The 18,690-nt window shown below is 48.8% G+C and overlaps 1 protein-coding gene across 1 annotated transcript in view; it reads right to left on the minus strand.

Moving 5' to 3' along the window:
* Positions 1–11,557, minus strand: part of LOC146356261 (uncharacterized) — a 37,589-nt gene extending 26,032 nt beyond the window's left edge. Inside the window, exons 1-3 of the mRNA XM_084831277.1 lie at positions 9,654–11,557; positions 8,787–8,870; positions 3,340–4,339 (exon numbers count right to left, since the gene is read on the minus strand). Of these exons, the coding sequence (XP_084687403.1) occupies positions 3,340–4,339; positions 8,787–8,870; positions 9,654–10,122 (1,553 nt within the window). The 5' untranslated portion in view covers positions 10,123–11,557. The remainder of the gene's footprint in view (positions 1–3,339; positions 4,340–8,786; positions 8,871–9,653) is intronic.
* Positions 11,558–18,690: the final 7,133 nt, after the last annotated feature.

Below are 18,690 nucleotides of genomic sequence, written 5' to 3' on the forward strand. Positions count from 1 at the left end.
CAGACCAAATATCCACAGCAGTATGCATTCACAAGGGGCATCTATACCACCTCTTCAAATGTTGAAAGCCTCAGTAAGTCCTCAATCCATTGCATTATAGGAGGTGAGCATTTTAGCTTTCAATGTTTATTTATTTATTTACAACATTTGTGTACCATTCCCCATCTAAACAGATTCCAGAGCGATGAACAAGAGAGAAAATGGGGGGGGGAGATAAAAAAAGAGGAAACATGATATTAAGATTCTTTAAAAAACAGAGTGCCAATAAAACTGAGGCTGGTTAACCAAGGAAGGCTTCCTGGAAAAGAGCCATTTTCAGGAGGTGCTGAAAACAACCCAGTGTTGGCACCTGCCTGACCTCCAGAGGCAGGGAGTTCCATAGGACAGGAGCCACCACACTGAATTTTCTTCTCTGGGTGGACTCCAGTTGGGCCGTAGGTCCATGTGGAAGCATCAGGAGCATGCCCGCTGATGACCTCAGTGATGGGGTAGGTTGGTAAGGGAGAAGGTGCTCCCTCAGGTATCCTGGTCCCAAGTTGTTTGGGGCGTTATAGACTAGTACCACAACCTTAAATCTGGCTCAGTAGTGAAGGGCAGCCAGTGCAGTTTCCTCAGCAGAGGAGCTGCATGATGAAAAGGGGCAGCTCCTGACAACAGCTGAGCTGCTGCGTTCTGCACTAGCTCCAGCTTCCAGAGTAGCCCAACACGGAGCACATTGACGTAATCCAGCCTTGCAGTTACTGATGCTGGAATCAAGCTATCCCTGTCCAGGAGGCGCCAGAGCTGATGAAACAGCTGGAGCCGGTAAAAGGCAGTCCAAAGCACCATGGCCAACAGGGCCTCCAGCAACAGCGATAGACCTACGAGCTCCCCTCAGGCTGGGGACCTGATCTTTCCAAGGGAGGTCAACACCATCCAGAACAAGCCATGAGCCTATCTCCCAGATACGGAAACCACTCACCCATAAGGCTTCCTTCTTGCCAGGATTCAGCTTCAGCATATCGGCCCTCATCCAGCCCATGACTGAGTCTAGGCACGGATCTAGGACTTGAACAGCCTCGCCCGATTCAGATGTCACAGGGAGACAGAGCTATGTTTCAGCAGCATACTGTTGGGGCTTGGTCCAAACCCTCTCATGCTCATGATAAGTATTTCTAAATATGGATCGTGGGTCGATATGACTGATCAGCCTCAATAAGTGGATAGACTCTGAAGCTGTAAAAGCATCAAGTCCAAACCTAGATTCTAACAAATGCTGCAACTGCAAGATTTCCATTCACTCAGCAGGCAAGTCGTCCTCGGCACACAGAGCCCAGAATGACAAAAACTCATCGTCAGCACCGACTAGTTGATCCAAGAAAAAAATCAACTTATCCGTCAAGTTCTGCTGCAAAAAAACCCCATTGTATTACCAGTTTTTAAATCTGGGTTTCCCCATAGTCAATTTAGCTTGAGAAAATGGATCAAAATGTAATTCACGTGACATTTTCTCTAATAGCCATAACTGTGGGAGGAATCCTATCTGTTTGTGCTGAGAATCTAATGCCATCCATTTAGAGAGAGGATCAACATCAGAAGATTCCAGAACTGATCAAGGTGAAAAATCAGATCTGAGTGGAAAAGACCAAAATTTAGTATGCATTAACAAATAGGCCCAATGAATTAAGCAAGATCTGGAAAGCCAACCCACCCTCTTTGATTGGATATTCAAGTTTTCAAAACAGAGCATTAAGCGTCAGTATTAAACCAAAGATTCAACTGCCAGTTTGGTCGACATTTGTCCATGAGAAGGAACAGGCAGCTTTCTTGTCCTTTGCCTCAGGCAACGAAATGTCAGGGTGGACACTGAGCCCATAGAATCCCAGAGTAGTTCTGATTCTGAGGAAGAGCAGTCGCTCCTGGGAGAGGAGCGCGCTCCTCTTTCCCAGGACCAACAGCTGACGGAGATTCCTCCCACCAGCATTCCTAGCTTAGACAGCAGTCCAGGGAGTGACCAAGCACAGATAGCAGACTTGGTGGATGCGCGACGCAGACGCAGAGAGCGGCGCCAGATGGAGGGCGCGGAAAGGAGGCGTAGTGCCAGGTTGACGCGCAAACAACGGCGGCACCCAGAGGATCCAAGGGAAAAGGGGAGGGACTCTCCCTAGTCCTTAAGTTCAGGGGTCTGCCAGTAATTCCCTTTCAAATGGGGACCAACTGTTCCAACTTAGGGCATAGGTACTGTGCTGCTCAGATCTAGTTGCAATCGGTATAGTTGTTAAGTTGTAAAAGAAGAATAAAGCTTTGAAAGGAATCCAGTCTGTGTCTGGACTTGGCTACTGGATTAGACTGAGAGAGGCCTCCAAGGAGCCCTTGACACAAAAATGTCTTGGGCTTGACCAGCACCTACCCCATACAGCATTGTACCCCATACATTCCCCAAGTGCCCCCATTAGTACATTAGAGGCTTCCGTAAGTGGAAAGCAGGTGGGCAGGGGATGCAATTTTTTGCAAGTTTCTCCTTTCTTCTACAGCCTCCTGTGTCACCTTCCACGCTGCACTAAAGGATAACCCAACACTGTAGAGAACATTTACACAGGTCCACGAGGCTATAAAAGGAAGGCAAAATCTGTCACAGTCAAGTCCCCCACTCTTCAAAATTATAAAACTTACAGTCAACAGACACAGTTGGAGATAATAAATTTTTTATACACTGCTTTTAAGGACATACATTTGTCAAGCAAACAGAATATGGAAGCAGGAAATTATTAATGAATCACCTGTGTATATTTAAACCATTTGTACTATGAGACTTGTTAGATGAAGACAGGCACTCTGCCTCAACCTCCTTTTATAATCCAGACACTGAAATAAGTTTCTCCCGTCTTGAGCCCGTAACTGGAGTCAAAGAGCTCTAGGGGAACTGTTAACCAACGAACCTTCTGGGGAACACTGAGAGCATATATTCTGGCTGACCCTGGTTCTGCACTTGCATCTGAGCCAGCCACATAAGTAGAGCCTTCCTCCTGAGTAGGCTCTCACTCATGTGTATTTCCTGGGCAAAAAGGTATTCTGGGAGTAAGGTAGGCACTGCCACCGTGGCTCTGAGTATCCCACGTGATACACTGCCCTTGGTGCTCTGGTGAGCTGTGGGTGATGGGTGGAGAATCTGGAACCACGGCTGGGCTTACAAGAGTATTGAATGGTTTGTTGGGAACCTCAGACGAGGTGTCGCTGTCACAGGATCCCTCTTGTTGCCCCAGGTCTATGATAGGGGAAGGTTGTTCCGAGGTATCAGATGCCTCCTCCTCCGAAGAGGTCTCTGTGTGAGGTCTTCTTAGATGTGAAATAAAGGATGACCTATGACTGAAGCACTTTCCACAAACTTCACATTTATATGGTTTCTCCCCAGTGTGAGTTCTGTGATGTAAAGAAAGGTCTGACTTCTGGGTGAAATTCTTCCCACACTCTAAGCATTTAAATGGTTTCTCCCCTGTGTGAGTTCTTTGATGTGAAATAAGGGATGCCCTCTGATTAAAGCACTTTCCACAGTCCAGGCATTTAAAGGGTTTCTCCCCTGTGTGAGTTCTTTGATGTACAGAAAAGTTTCTCTTCTCTCTAAAATTCTTTCCACACTCCAAGCATTTAAAGGGTTTCTCCCCTGTGTGAGTTCTTTGATGTAAAGAAACGGATGCCTTCTGACTGAAATTCTTTCCACACACCAAGCATTTAAATGGTTTCTCCCCTGTGTGCGTTCTTTGATGTGAAGTAAGGTAGTCCCTTCGACTGAAGCACTTTCCACAGACCAAGCACTTAAAACGTGTCTCCCCTGTGTGAATTCTTTGATGTAAAGAAAGGTTTGACTTCTGAGTGAAATTCTTTCCACACTCCAAGCATTTAAACGGTTTCTCCCCTGTGTGAGTTCTTTGATGGGATGAAAGGCCCGACTTATGACTGAAACTCTTTCCACACTCCAAGCATTTAAATGGTTTCTCCCCGGTGTGCGTTCTTTGATGGACAAGAAGGTCACAGTTCCACCTGAAACTCTTTCCACACTCAAGGCATTTATACTGCTTCTTTACTGCCTGGGTTGTACAGTGGTCATCACAGGCTGATTTAGAAGCAAACAGTTTTCCACACACAGGGGATTTCTTCTCTCTCTTTTCTTTGGGTGTTTTTTCCTGTACTGTAATTGCAGGTAGGTCACCAGCCAGACATTTATTCCTCTCTTTACTTCTTTGGTTTTCCTCCTGCTTGTTCATCTCATCTTGATTCCCACTATTCCCTTTCACATCTGGCCACTTATCGCTTTTCTCGGACACTTGATGGGTTCTTTCATTTGTGTTTTCCCCATGCATGCCTGGCTAAAAAAAATAGAGAAACAGAATGTGAGTGCAGAGAAGAAAGGCTCTTGCAACTCAGGGAATACACCTGATGTTCCCACTCCTTAGAAGGGAGCACTTCAGTTCCCTGAACCTAATCAAACTTTACCTCTCCAAGGATAATGTGGACCAAGGACTCCAAAGAGAATTTAACGGAAGCTGGGAAGGCTGAAAACCCAGCAGAGTTCATTTTAGAAGTTCTGCATTGTGCTCCCCCATTGAGGAAAGCAGGCATGAAAAAGAAACAGGTTCAAGAGGACATTCAAAAAGGCAGCCTCTACTTCAGTGTAGCTGAGTTCAAGAAGCACAAATGGAGAAGGTGCTCTGTCCATTGCAAAGTAAATCACAAGACATTCCAAGGTCACATTCAGTTCAAGGTTGTGGGGCTGCTGCAATATCCATATATTGAAATTCAAGAGTGCTTGGCCAATTCCTAAAAAAACAAAAAAAACAAAACCCTCCTCCCATCTAGGATAAGGTAGACTGGCAGCCCTCAGCTTTACAACGCCACGATCTGGGAAAGCCAGGAGTTCATGATCCTGAGTATTCAGCCCAGAGCCAGGACTCTCCATTCGGAGTGCTTTTTGCACTCTTACGTGGTGCTATCATGTACGTATTTATTTAGAGCATTTTTACCCCACTCTTCAGCTGAAAAAGGCTCCCGGAGTGGCTTACAAAAGGTAATATTGAGACAGTCCCTGCTCTCAGGCTTACGATCTAAAACTGCAGCCAGAAAAACATCTTTCTGAGGAGGTGCAAGAAACAACTCTCCTGTCCTCTATAATCTGTTTGCAGACCAGTGGTCATCCATGGCAGTGCTGCTCATCATGTTAATCTTCAGCACATTTCTCCAATGTTTCCTCTAGCCAAGTATATTCTTCCTGAAGCCCTGCCACACCCATTCCATTTGGAGCAGCTATTCTGTTGCTTGCCAGAGACATTTAAATGCACAGGACATCTTGATGACTTGGTTCTGAGCTAACCACACTGGCCATTGGAGGTTGTCCCCTGCTTCCACACTTGTCAGTCTATCTTTGCTTTAGTTGTTTTTCATTGGCTAATGATGCTTTGACTTGGACTCCTGCATTGAGCAGTGGGTTGGAATCGATGGCTGTGTAGGGCCCTTCCAACCCTACTACTCGATGATTCTATAAGACAGGACACAAAAGGAAAAGGGATTGGGAGGGAGAAGGGGAAGGAAAGCAAAAATACATCACTGACCGATGTCTTGGGCCAGGTTGGTCTCCCCCTTGCCATGATGCTTTTCCTGGGAGACAGGGAGTGGAGCCTCCCAGAGGCCCTTGGCTGTCTGGCTGGTGGATGAGGCCAGTGTCAGCAATTCCAGGGAACTGTCAGCTGGAGTTGTGTGTTCTTTCTAGCAGGGAGGGGTGGATTGCTACCAGCAAGAGACAAATTATACCTATGGTGTGAAGGATGCTGGGAAGTTGAGCTTCTTCACTGCAGGAGTGTGGACTTAATAGTTAAACGTGACTGTACATTCAGGTTGTTTCCTGAATTTTGTACACTTCCTCGAGAGAGCTCTTTGGCATTATAGGCAAGCCCTTTTCAATAAATAAATCAACCCTTGCCCTTCATGGCTTATTACATCAAACAAAGAGGGGATGTCTGGCTGGGTCCAGGAGGCTGTAAATTCCTCCTTGAGAGAAGGAGTGATGCCGGCCTCTTTAAAAGAGGCGGTAATCAGACCACTCCTGAAAGAGCCTAATGTGGACCCAGAGGACATTAACAACTATAGGCTGGTGGCCAACATCCCCTTCCTATTTGCAGGACAAATCCAGACACACTTGAATGGAACGGATTATCTAGATCCATTTCAATTGGGCTTCAGGCCTGGTTTTGGAACGGAAACTGCCTTGGTCGCCCTGTGGGATGACCTCTGCCAGGAGAGGGACAGGGTTGATTCTCCTGGACCTCTTAGCAGCTTTCGATACCATTGACGATGGTATCCTTCTGGATAGGTTGTCTGGGTTGGGAGTTGGAGGCACTGCACTACAGTGGTTCCGCTCCTACTTGGATGGCCGATTCCAGAAGGTGGTGCTGGGGGATTATTGCTCTGTGCCATGGCAATTATGCCATGGGGTTCCACAGGGCTCTATTTTATCCCCCATGTGGTTTAACATCTACATGAAACCGCTGGGGGAGGTTATCCGGAGGTGTGGGCTGAGGTGCCATCAATATGCGGATGACGCTCAGCTCTGCCTCTCTTTCTCATCAAACCCAGGTGAGGCAGGGCCTGGGCACGGTAATGGACTGGATGAGGGCCAATAAACAAACTCAATCCAGACAAGACAGAAGTACTGTTAGTGGGTGGTTTGTCTGCCCGGCTAGGTGATACTCAACCTATTCTGGAGGGGGCTGCACTCCCCCTAAAGGATCAGGTTCATAGTTTGAGGGTGTCCTTGGACCCAGAATTGTCACTTGAGGCACAGGTGAACTCAGTGGCACGAAGCACTTTTTATCAGCTTAGGCTGGTAAACCAATTATGCCCTTATCTGGACAAAGATAGCCTAGCTACAGTTATCCCTGCTCTGATAACCTCTCGTCTAGATTACTGCAATGCGTTATACATGGGGTTGCCTTTGAAAATGGTCCAGAAATTTCAGCTAGTCCAAAATAGGACAGCAAGATTGTTAACAGGGAATGGCCAACAAGATCACATTATGCCAGTACTTTTCCAGCTGCACTGGCTGCCAGTCCATTTCCGGCCCCGATTCAAAGTGCTGGTATTAACATTCAAAGCCCTTAACAGCTTGGGGCTAGGTTACCTGAAGGACCGCCTCCTCCCATATGTGCCTGCCCAGACCCTAAGATCATCCTCAGCGGTCCTTCTCCACGAAGTCCCGCCAAAGGAAGTGAGGCGGGTGGCCACCAGGAAGAGGGCCTTTTCTGCTGTGGCACCCCAGCTCTGGAATGAGCTCCCTAGAGAGGTTCACCTGGCACCTACATTGTACTCCTTCTGGCAGCAGGTGAAGACCTTTTTATTCTCCCAGTATTTTAGCATTTTAGCTTTCTAGTCTTTTAGCTCTGGTGTTTTAAATCTCTATTTTAAATCTCTGCATTGCTGCTAGGTTTTATTCTGGTTGTACTGCTATATTGTGGTTTTAAGCATTCATATTGTATATTGTTTTATGCTGTGCTTTGTGCTTTTAATTTTTGTGAACCGCCCAGAGAGCTTCAGCTATTGGGTGGTATAGAAATGAAATTAATTGGGGGAAAAAATAACAATAAGCAAATGGCATGGCAATAAAGTGTCCCAAGCTCTTCGGGCACACTAACCCCACTGCTCATGCTTAATTGCATCCACGCATTTTGCTGCCTGGAATCACTCAGAGACAGAGCCCATATTTTGCACACATAACTTTCCAGATTTGACTCCCAGAATCTCCTGGGAAAAGGATTCCCAGTGTAGCAGAGCTGGAAATCACCTCTGTTTGAGATCTTGGACAACCTGGCTATAGTGGGCATTATAGAAACCTGGTGGAATGGAAAGAGAACCAGTGGGATATGGTCATCTCTGGATATAAACTCTACATGAAGGACAGGGAAGGGCGTAATGGAAGGGGGTTTGTTCTGCACGTCAAAGAGGGCATAGTGTTGAGCGGACTAGAACCCCTAAAAGGGGTAGACTCTTCCACAGAAGCACCGTGGGTGAGAATACTGGACTCCAAAACTAATTTAGAACTAGCAACGTGCTACCATCCCCCAGACCAGAATGCTCAGGGTGATCTTGAGATGGAAAACAAAACCAGGGAGGCCTCCAGACAAGGAAGTGTTGCAATAATGGGTGACTTCAATTACCCCCACACTGAGTGGATAAATGCATGCATGTTCCAGGCTCAACGAAGAGGTTAAATTTCTGGATGCCCTAAATGACTGTGACCTAGAACAGTTGGTCCTGGACCTGGACAGAGGAGAGGCTACCCTAGAATCCTGCCTGAAATGCTGGAGAGCCACTGCTGGTCGGTGCTGACAGTCCTGGATTAGCTGGAGCAATTAAGTGATTCAGTATTTTTCAGGTGTTTCCTGTGGTCATAGTAAACATCAAGCAACATCGGGAGTAAAGTGCTCTCAGCAGTGGATTCCTGACACCAACCTGGCAACAGCAATTTGCACCAGCCGCAGTATAAGAACCCTCTTCACGAGCAGCCCCACACAGAGCACAGTGCACTAGTCCTACCTTAACGTTGGCAAGGCATGCAGGATAACGTGAAAGAGCTCTGAGGAGAGAGGTGCCGTTAGGAATGCAGTGGATAGCTAGAGATATTTGCAGGAGAACTAAAAAAACCCCAAACTAAACTCTGTTCTGAGGGACACAGAAGAGAACCATGAAAATCCACCAGCTGTCTGAGGGCATCCTATGATTTCTAGCTAAGGCACAGTCTCACGATATATCTAAGGACCCACCTGTCAATGTCTCCTGGACAAGCAGCTCTTCTTCCATTTTTTCATCCCAGGAGATGAGGTCAGATTTGGGCATCCAAGGCCCTTCTTCATGGGAGAACAAAAACGTGGATGTTATTTGTGGTACCCATGACTGAAAACGTTATTCAGAAATGCCACATGACACTTCCTCTGTAGACTATCCAGGCACCTCCAAAGGAGGGGCCCCTCTTATGATCATGGGACCCCTACAGTCAGGGGCTCCCCTATCTGCAAAGAACCCCTGAATCCCTTCCAGGCTGGAAATGAGTAGTGCAGGAATGCTTGGCTTAGCCAGAATGTCTCAGACAGAAAAGCCAGGGACATACTTCCTGTCTGGCCACATCCTTTCTGGCAAGTAAAGAAAAACAACAGAAACAAGCCTTTCACCCTCTCAAAAGGAAGGGAACACCAGGGTTTAACCCTTGGGAGTGGGACTGAGAGGCAGAAGCTACGCTGCCTCCTTTCACTGAGCCTCTAACCGTCTGGAGTTTCCAATGAAGACAGCTGTGACGTGAAAACTCAGCCTTCCCTGACCTGGTGCCCTCTGGCTATGTTGGACTGCAATTCCCATCATTCCCAGTCAGCACAGTCAATTAAAACATATGGCTGGTGGCCACGCTGGCTGGGCATGATGGGAGTTGTAGTCCGACACATCTGGGGGGTGCCAGGTCTTGAAAGGTTGAAGTGCATGAAAGGGTTTTCTTGCAGACTATGTGAATTTCTTCCCTTCGTTGCTTCTGTTCAGGAGAAGGAATAAAAGACCAGCCTGTCTTCCCACCACCCCTGCAGCCAGAGGGTTCCCTCCTGGCTTCATCCCAGAGTATTCAGAGGAGAAAAATCAGGATGTACCTGGAATCATCATTAGCCGTCTGCTGGTTGCCCAGACAGGCAACGGTGTAGGGGAAGAGAAGCCTGCACAGTTTCCCCCACATCCATACCTCAGCCCAGGGAAGGGAAGCCCCAGCCTAGAGAGAAGCACCCGCTTAGACCCTCCCGCCACGTCCACAGAGAGCCCCCTCGTATGGTCATGGGACCCACCCCACAATGAGGGGCTCCCCTCTCTGCCTTTTGTGCCACCTGCGCTAACATTTGCTGAATGAAAGAGGTAGGATAGGAGCCAATAGGGGTAGTGCGCGCACAGGCAGCCCCAATCCTCGCGCAGCCGTGATGTAGCGCTTCCGATGGCAAGCCCTGACGCAAGTGAAAAGGCTGGTTTCTGGAAGGGCACAGCAGGGCTGGATGCACCCGCCCCAGTGGATATTACCCATATACACAATGGAAGCTTTAAGAAACAGAATGCATTGAGGGGAGTTAACATACCCAACGGGTTTTCCCCAAATACAGCCTTCTTCGGGACAGTGTAAAAGGTGGAACGGAATGGGCCAGAACGGCCCCTTTATATTAAAAGAAACCATGCCAAAAATAGGGGCATGTGTTAGAAACACTAGAAAAAAATATTTTAGGACCCAACCCCTCACAGTATTATGTCATTATTAATCCCATAATGCCCAGAATATCCGGAACAGAACAGAAGGGCCTGGAAGGGCCAGTTCTGAATGAGCAAAATCCACCAAACTCACCAGTGACACAGAACTCCATGGCTGGGATGCAATAAGCCACAAAACGTCCACAGAAACCACATTCTGATATCTGTTCCAGCAAATGGCCCATTTGAAGAAAAGTGGCCCTGCCTGAGTTCTGGGCATATGGGGTTAACAACAACATAATAGTGCAAGGGTTTTGGTCCTAAAATATTGTTTTCTAGCATTTCTAGCTTTTACATCGTCCCATCATCTTCAAAGGTATTTAGAGGTACTCTGGAAAGCAAAGAACCAAGAGTTTCTCTGCCACCACAGGTACAAATTGGGTGAATCCCAAACTCATTTTGGGAATAGGCAAAATAGGGAAATATGACTGCGAACACTGAAGAGTAACTGCTATCTCACCAGTTTGGAGCATTTGCAAAATTTACCTGATGTTGTTAGCATTTGCAAATTTTGATTTTTAATGCTTATATGTCCACCCATACAAAAAAAAGGGCTTCGCATCATGTTACTTGTGGCAGGTATGTGGTTAGGGCCCCAGTTTTCTCCCTCTCAAAATACTAGAACCCGGGGTCATCCTACGAAGCTGACTGGTGGGAGATTCAGGACAGATAAAAGGAAGGGCCTTTCCGCACAATGCAGTTAAACTGCGGAACTCATTTCCACAAGATGTGGTGATGGCCACCAACTGGGGTGGCTTTAAAAGGGGGTCAGACAAATCCCTGGAGGAGAAGGCTAGCAACGGCTACTAGCCCTGGTGGCTACGTGCTGCCTCCAAGACCCGAGGCAGTGCGCCTCTGCACAGCAGGCGCTGGGGAACATGGGTGGGAGGGTGCTGCTGCGCTCATGCCCTGCTTGTGGGGTCCCGGTCGACGGCCGGTTGGCCGCTGCGCGAACGGGCTGCGGAGCAGATCGGCCCTGGGCGCACCCAGCAGGGCTCCTCCTGTGTCCTCTCCGCTGCACGAGCGCCCGGCGAGGGAGGCCGGCCGCGGGCCGAGCGGAGATGCCGGCCTCAGGGGCCCGGGCGCACACTGGCCGGGGGCGGCGCCGGGGGGACGAGCCCTTGCGCCGCCTGGCGCCGCGCGGAGCCCGTCGCGGGCGCCCCGCCCGGGGAATTATTTCTCCCCCCGACCCCCGCGAAGCAGGGCTGCCGCCCCCGCCCCTACCTCGCGAGCCCGGCAGCCCCGCCGCCTCTCTGGCCATGACGCCTCGCCGGGCGGATTTCCCTTCCGGAAGGCGGGGGCGGGGCGCTTCCGGTCGCCCCCCCCGCCGCTGCGGCACGCCGGCCGCGCTAGGAACTCGGCTCTGCTCTTTTAACCCCCGGACTGCCGAGGGGAGGCCGCGCGCGGCTGCGGGGAGGCGGCCTGCTGGCCGGGGGGCTCCTCCCCCTCCTCCTGGAGCAGCAGCCGCGAAGGGGAGAGATTTATTTATTTATTTATTTATTTATTTATTTATTTATTTATTTATTTATTTATTTCTATACCGCCCAATAGCCGAAGCTCTCTGGGCGGTTAACAAAAACTAAAACCAAACAACACACAATAAAACAATTTAAAATATATAGAACATTAAAACCACAATATAACAATACAACCACAATAAAACCTAGCAGCAGTACAGGAGTTTAAAATACAGATTTAAAACAGCAAAGATAAAAATTTAGAAAGCTAAAATGCCTGGGAAAATAAAAAGGTCTTCACCTGGCGCCGAAAGGAGTACAATGTAGGCGCCAGGCGAACCTCACTAGGGAGCTCATTCCAGAGCCAGGGTGCCACAACAGAAAAAGCCCTCCTCCTAGTAGCCACCCGCCTCACTTCCTTTGGCAGGGGCTCACGGAGAAGGACCGCTGAGGATGATCTTAGGGTCTGGGCAGGCACATATGGGAGGAGGCGATCCTTCAGGTAACCTGGCCCCAAGCCGTTAAGGGCTTTGAATGTTAACACCAGCACTTTGAATCGGGCCCGGAAATGGACCGGCAGCCAGTGCAGCTGGAAAAGTACTGGCGTAATATGAGCTCGCAGGCCAGTCCCTGTTAACAATCTTGCTGCCCTATTTTGGACCAGCTGAAGTTTCCGGACCGTTTTCAAAGGCAGCCCCACGTATAACGCATTGCAGTAATCCAGACGAGAAGTTATCAGAGCATGGATAACTGTAGCTAGGCTCTCTCTGTCCAGATAAGGGCGTAGTTGGTATACCAGCCTAAGCTGATAAAAAGTGCTCCGTGCCACTGAGTTCACCTGTGCCTCAAGTGACAGTTCTGGATCCAAGAGCACCCCCAAACTACGAACCTGATCCTTTAGGGGGAGTGCAACCCCCTCCAGAACAGGTTGATTATCACCTAGCCGGGCAGACGAACCACCCACTAACAGTACCTCCGTCTTGTCTGGATTGAGTTTCAGTTTATTGGCCCTCATCCAGTCCATTACCGTGCCCAGGCACTGGTTCAGAACAGCCACTGCCTCACCTGGTTTTGATGAGAAAGAGAGGTAGAGCTGGGTGTCATCCGCATATTGATGGCACCTCAGCCCACACCTCCGGATAACCTCCCCCAGCGGTTTCATGTAGATGTTAAACAGCATGGGGGATAGAATAGAGCCCTGTGGAACCCCAGAGATTCGCGCCGCCTGCCAGAAACCCCCTCGGTTCGCTTCCGCCTTCCCCGACCCGGCGCCCTCCAGGCGTGTTCGACTGCAGCTCCCATCACGCCCAGCCCGCGTGGCCACCAGCCATGGGTTGTGGCAGTCTTAACTGGCCCTGCTGGCCGGGAGTGGCGGGAACTTATCTATTTCTTAAATTTATTAATCGTACAACATACAACAAAACAGTTTAAAACAGCAACATTCTACCATAAAAATATTTTCCAAAATACCCTAGCCCACCCCAAGTGCCTGCCTGAACAACCACGCTTTTAATGCGCGGCGGAAGCTCATTAAAGAGGGGGCATGGCGGAGTTCCCTAGGGAGGGAGTTCCACAGAGTGGGGGCCACCACAGAGAAGGCCCTCTCCCTCGTCCCCACCAGCCTAGCTGTCCCGGCTGATGGGACACAGAGAAGGCCATCCGAGGCTGATCTTGTTAAGCGGCCTGTCTGGTGCTGCTGGAGGCGCTCCTTGAGATAGGCTGGGCTGGAAACATACAGGGTTTTAAAGGTCAAAACCAACACCTTGAATGTGGCCTGGAAAACAACTGGTAACCAGTGCAACTCCTTCAGCACTGGAGTGATGTGATCTTGCCGGCGGCCACCTTTAATCAGGTGAGCCGCCGCATTCTGTAATTGCAGTCCAGGGCATCCGAAGCACGCCAGGGCGGTTGAGGCGGAGCGCCGTCTCCGCCCCCCAGTTCCTTCCCTGGAAGCGTGTGGCGAGGGAGGCTGCCCAGCTTCTGCCCCGCAGCCCCGGCCCAGAGGGCCAAGAGCACGCGGCGCGGGTGTCCCTGCCTTGTGGGAGGCGCGTTCCTCTTTCTCCCATTGCTGCTCGGTAAGGATGCGGCCGAGGGGCCCTGTGTGGCTGCTGCGCCTGCCCGGGCCCTGCTGGCGAACCTGGGCGTTCCGGGGCGACGTCTTCCAGCCTGACAAGCGCTCAGGGGGTGCTTGCAGAGGGGAGTCCCTACCTGTGGGGTGGGTCCTGTGTCAGGCCCATAAGAGGGGGCTCTCCTGTGGCGGTGGCGGGATGGCCGTGGTGGGTGTGCCCCTCTAGGCTGAGCCTGCCCTTTCCTGCGCTGAGATGCGGCTGTGAGGGAGACAGTGCTGGCTTCTCTTCCACTACACCACGGCCCATCTGGTAGCTCAGTCCGACCTGGGCAACCAGCAGACACCAAATGGGGGATTCCGGGGGCATCCTGGCCTGTCACTGGTGGCTTTCTTGTTTGAAAGTGTCATTTGGCACTTTGAAAGAAGGACTTCTCATATCCAAATCTGACCTCATCTCCTGGCTTGAAGGAAAGGAGGAAGAGCTGCTTGCCCAAGAGACATTGACAGGGGGGTCCTTACATATATCGGGAGACTGTGCCTTACCTGGAAATCACAGCACCCCCTCAGATAGCTGGTGAATTTTCATGGTTCTCTTCTACACCCCTCAGAACAGAGCGGAGTTTGGGGGCTTTTAGTTCTCCTGCAAACATCTCCCAGCAATCACTCCCAAGGCAGATGCTGGAGCAGCGGCACACCTGCAAACACCTCCCAGGGCTTCCTTTGCTTGGAGACCTGGAAATTCCCCATTGGCGGCCACAGGAAGTCCTCGGGCATATGAAACCCTGGATTTAGCATCGCTCTCTGAGGCACCTGAAGGGTCCCACCTGCTGCTTCGTCTGGAGAGCTACTTCCCAAGAAACAGACAACATCCACTGAGGGAAAACCATGAAGTGTTGCCACCTGAAAGGCCAGTACATCTAAAGAGAGGGATGGACGTGTTCATAGTTTGAAGCCAGGAAGAGAGGGAGGAAAGCCCAATTTCTTATCCTGAGATATTAGTCTATATGTTTACTAGTACCCAGTGCTATAACTAGTGGGAAAGACTTACAATAATAAGCTGACTGCATTTACTTGTGGACTCCAGTAATGATGGAGGCTATGGAAGAGGATGGTTTTAATATGCCCCTCACACTGGTGGAGAATGCGGGCAATGACTCGTAGTGGGAGGGCATCACATCCCCCAACCCACAGTCTGGTTAGCCTGTTGGGCCAACCATCCGAAAGTACAGGCACAAGAACAGCAATGGCTTCTACAACAGCTGGCTCTACAACAAACCCAGCTTAGGGAGCAACTGTTTTCAACCCAGAGCACCCTACAGAGCAACTGCTAAAAAGATTACAAACCCCTAGGGTGGCAACGGAGCCAGCCCGCCTGGCTGCTGACCAAACCCGACCACTAGCACCAGTGTGCATTTTTCAGATGTGCTCAGGGGATGATCCTGAGCTAAGGTTAGAACAGCCGGGATTGCTGAGCTTGGAAAAAAGGCAAGTAGGGGAGACATGATAGAAATATAAGAAATTCTGCACGGTGTGGAGAATATGCATGGTATGGAGAAGGTGGATAGGGATACATTTTTCTCCCTCTCTCATAAGACTAGAACCCAAAGGGGTCATCCCATGAAGGAGATGAGTGGGAGATTCAGGACAGTTCGAAGGAAGTACTTCTTCACACAATGCATATTTAAACTATGGGATTTGCTACCAGAAGACATAGTGATGGCTATGAATTTGGATCACTGCCTTGTTGTGGCGAAGGGGCTTGCGTAACTCATTGAAGCCATAAGCTATGTCGTGCAGGGCCACCCAAGACGGACAGGTCATGGCAGAGAGTTCTGACAAAATGTGGTCCAATGGAGAAGGAAATGGCAACCCACTCCAGTATTCTTGCCAAGAAAACCCCATGGAACGTATCACAAGGCTAAAAGATATGGCGCCGGAAGATGAGCCCCTCAGGTCGGAAGGTGTCCAATATACTACTGGGGAAGAGCAGAGGGAATTTCCAAGTAGCGCCAGAAAGAGTGAAGCGGCTGGGCCAAAGCCGAAAGGACACTCAGCTGTGGATGTGTCTGGTGGTGAAAAGAAAATCCAATGCTGTAAAGAACAATATTGTCTAGGAACCTGGAATGTCAGATCAATGAATCAAGGTAAGCTGGAGGTGGTCAAACATGAGATGGCAAGATTGAACATCGACATCTTGGGAATCAGCGAACTAAAATGGACAAGCATGGGCGAATTTAATTCAGGTGACCATTATATCTACTACTGTGGGCAAGAATCCCTTAGAAGAAATGGAGTAGCACTCATAGTCAACAAAAGGGTGGGAAAAGCAGTACTGGGGTACAATCTCAAAAATGATAGAATGATCTCAGTACGAATCCAAGGCAAACCATTCAACATCACAGTAATTCAAGTCTATGCCCCAACCACTGAGGCCGAAGAAGCAGAGGTTGATCGGTTCTATGAAGACCTACAACACCTTCTAGAACTAACACCAAAAAAAGATGTCCTTTTCATCATAGGGGATTGGAATGCTAAAGTAGGAAGTCAAGAAATCACCAGGGTAACAGGCAAGCATGGTCTTGGTATACAAAATGAAGCAGGACAAAGGCTAATAGAGTTTTGCCAAGAGAACACGCTGATCATAGCAAACACTCTTTTCCAACAGCACAAGAGGCGACTCTACACATGGACATCACCAGATGGTCAATATCGAAATCAAAATTATGTCCTTTGCAGCCAAAGATGGAGAAGCTCTATACAGTCAGTAAAAACAAGACCTGGAGCTGACTGTGGCTCAGATCATGAGCTTCTTATTGCAAAATTTCAGCTTAAATTGAAGAACATAGGGAAAACCACTTAACCATTCAGGTATGACCTCAACCATATCCCTTATGAATATACAGTGGAGGTGACAAATAGATTTAAGGGATTAGACCTGATAGACAGAGTGCCTGAGGAACTATGGATGGAGGTCCGTAACATTGTTCAGGAGGCAGCAACGAAATCCATCCCAAAGAAAAAGAAATGCAAGAAAGCAAAGTGGCTGTCTGATGAGGCTTTACAAGTAGCTGTGGAAAGAAGGGAAGCGAAAAGCAAGGGAGAAAGGGGAATATATACCCAACTGAATGCAGATTTCCAGAGAATAGCAAGGAGAGACAAGAAGGCCTTCTTAAATGAACAATGCAAAGAAATCGAGGAAAACAATAGAATGGGAAAGACTAGAGATCTTTTCAAGAAAATTGGAGATCTCAAGGGAACGTTTTGTGCAAAGATGGGCATGATAAAGGACAAAGAAGGCAGGGACCTAACAGAAGCAGATGAGATTAAGAAGAGGTGGAAAGAATACACAAGAACTATACAGGAAAGATCTTAATGTCCAAGTGGGCCTTAGGAAGCATTACTAACAACAAAGCTAGCAGAGATGACGGTATTCCAGCTGAGCTATTTAAGATCCTAAAAGATGATGCTGTTAAAGTGCTGCAATCAATTTGCCAACACATTTGGAACACTCAACAGTGTCCACAAGACTGGAAAAGGTCAGTTTACATTCCAATTCCAAAGAAGGGCAATGCCAAAGAGTGTGCAAACTACCGCACAATTGCGCTCATTTCACATGCCAGCAAGGTGATGCTCAAAATCCTACAAGCTAGGCTTCAGCAGTATGTGACCCGAGAACTACCGGAAGTACAAGCTGGGTTCCGAAGAGGCAGAGGAACTAGAGTTCAAATCGCCAACATTCGCTGGATCATGGAGAAAGCAAGAGAATTCCAGAAAAATGTCTATTTCTGCTTCATTGACTACGCTAAAGCCTTTGATTGGGTGGATCACAACAAACTGTGGCAAATTCTTAAAGAGATGGGAGTACCAGACCACCTTACCTGTCTCCTGAGAAACCTGTACGAAGGTCAAGAAGCAACAGTAAGAACCAGACATGGAACAACCGAGTGGTTCAAAATTGGGAAAGGAGTATGACAAGGCTGCATATTGTCACCCTGCTTATTTAATTTATATGCAGAGTACATCATGAGAAATGCCGGGTTGGATGAATCACAGGTCGGAATTAAGATTGCCCGGAGAATTAACAACCTCAGATACGCAGACGATACCACCCTAATGGCAGAAAGCGAGGAGGATCTAAAGAGCCTCTTGTTGAGGGTGAAAGTGGAGAGTGCAAAAGCTGGTTTGAAACTCAACATTAAAAAAACTAAGATCATGGCATCTGGCCCCATCACTTCCTGGCCTATAGAAGGGGAAGAAATGGAAGCAGTGACAGATTGTATTTTCTTGGGCTCCAAGATCACCGCAGACGGTGACTGTAGCCATGAAATTAAAAGACGCTTCCTCCTTGGGAGGAAAGCTATGGCAAACCTAGACAGCATAGTAAGAAGCAGACACATCACCTTGCCGACAAAGGTTCGTATAAGCAAAGCTATGGTTTTCCCAGTAGCATCGTATGGCTGTGAGAGCTGGACTATAAGGATGACTGAGCGCCGAAGAATCGATGCTTTCAAACTGTGGTGCTGGAGAAGACTCTGACGAGTCCCCTGGACTGCAAGGAGGTCAAATCAGTCCATCCTAAAGGAAATCAACCCTGAGTGCTCATTGGAAGGACAGATACTGAAGCTGAAGCTCAAATATTTTGGCCACCTAATGCGAAGAGAAAACTCTCTGGAAAAGACCCTGATGCTGGGAAAGACTGAAGGCAAAAGGAGAAGGGGACGGCAGAGGATGAGATGGCTAGATAGCATCACTGATGCAATGAATATGAACTTGAGCATGCTCCGGTAGAGAGCGCAGGACAGGAAGGCCTGGCGTGCTATGGTCCATGGGGTCACGAAGAGTCGGACACGACTGATCGACTGAACAACAAAGGGG

Source organism: Heloderma suspectum, chromosome 2 (assembly GCF_057233095.1).
Source record: "Heloderma suspectum isolate Gila_16-S chromosome 2, 16-S_ref, whole genome shotgun sequence".
Classification (NCBI taxonomy): Eukaryota; Metazoa; Chordata; class Lepidosauria; order Squamata; family Helodermatidae; genus Heloderma; species Heloderma suspectum.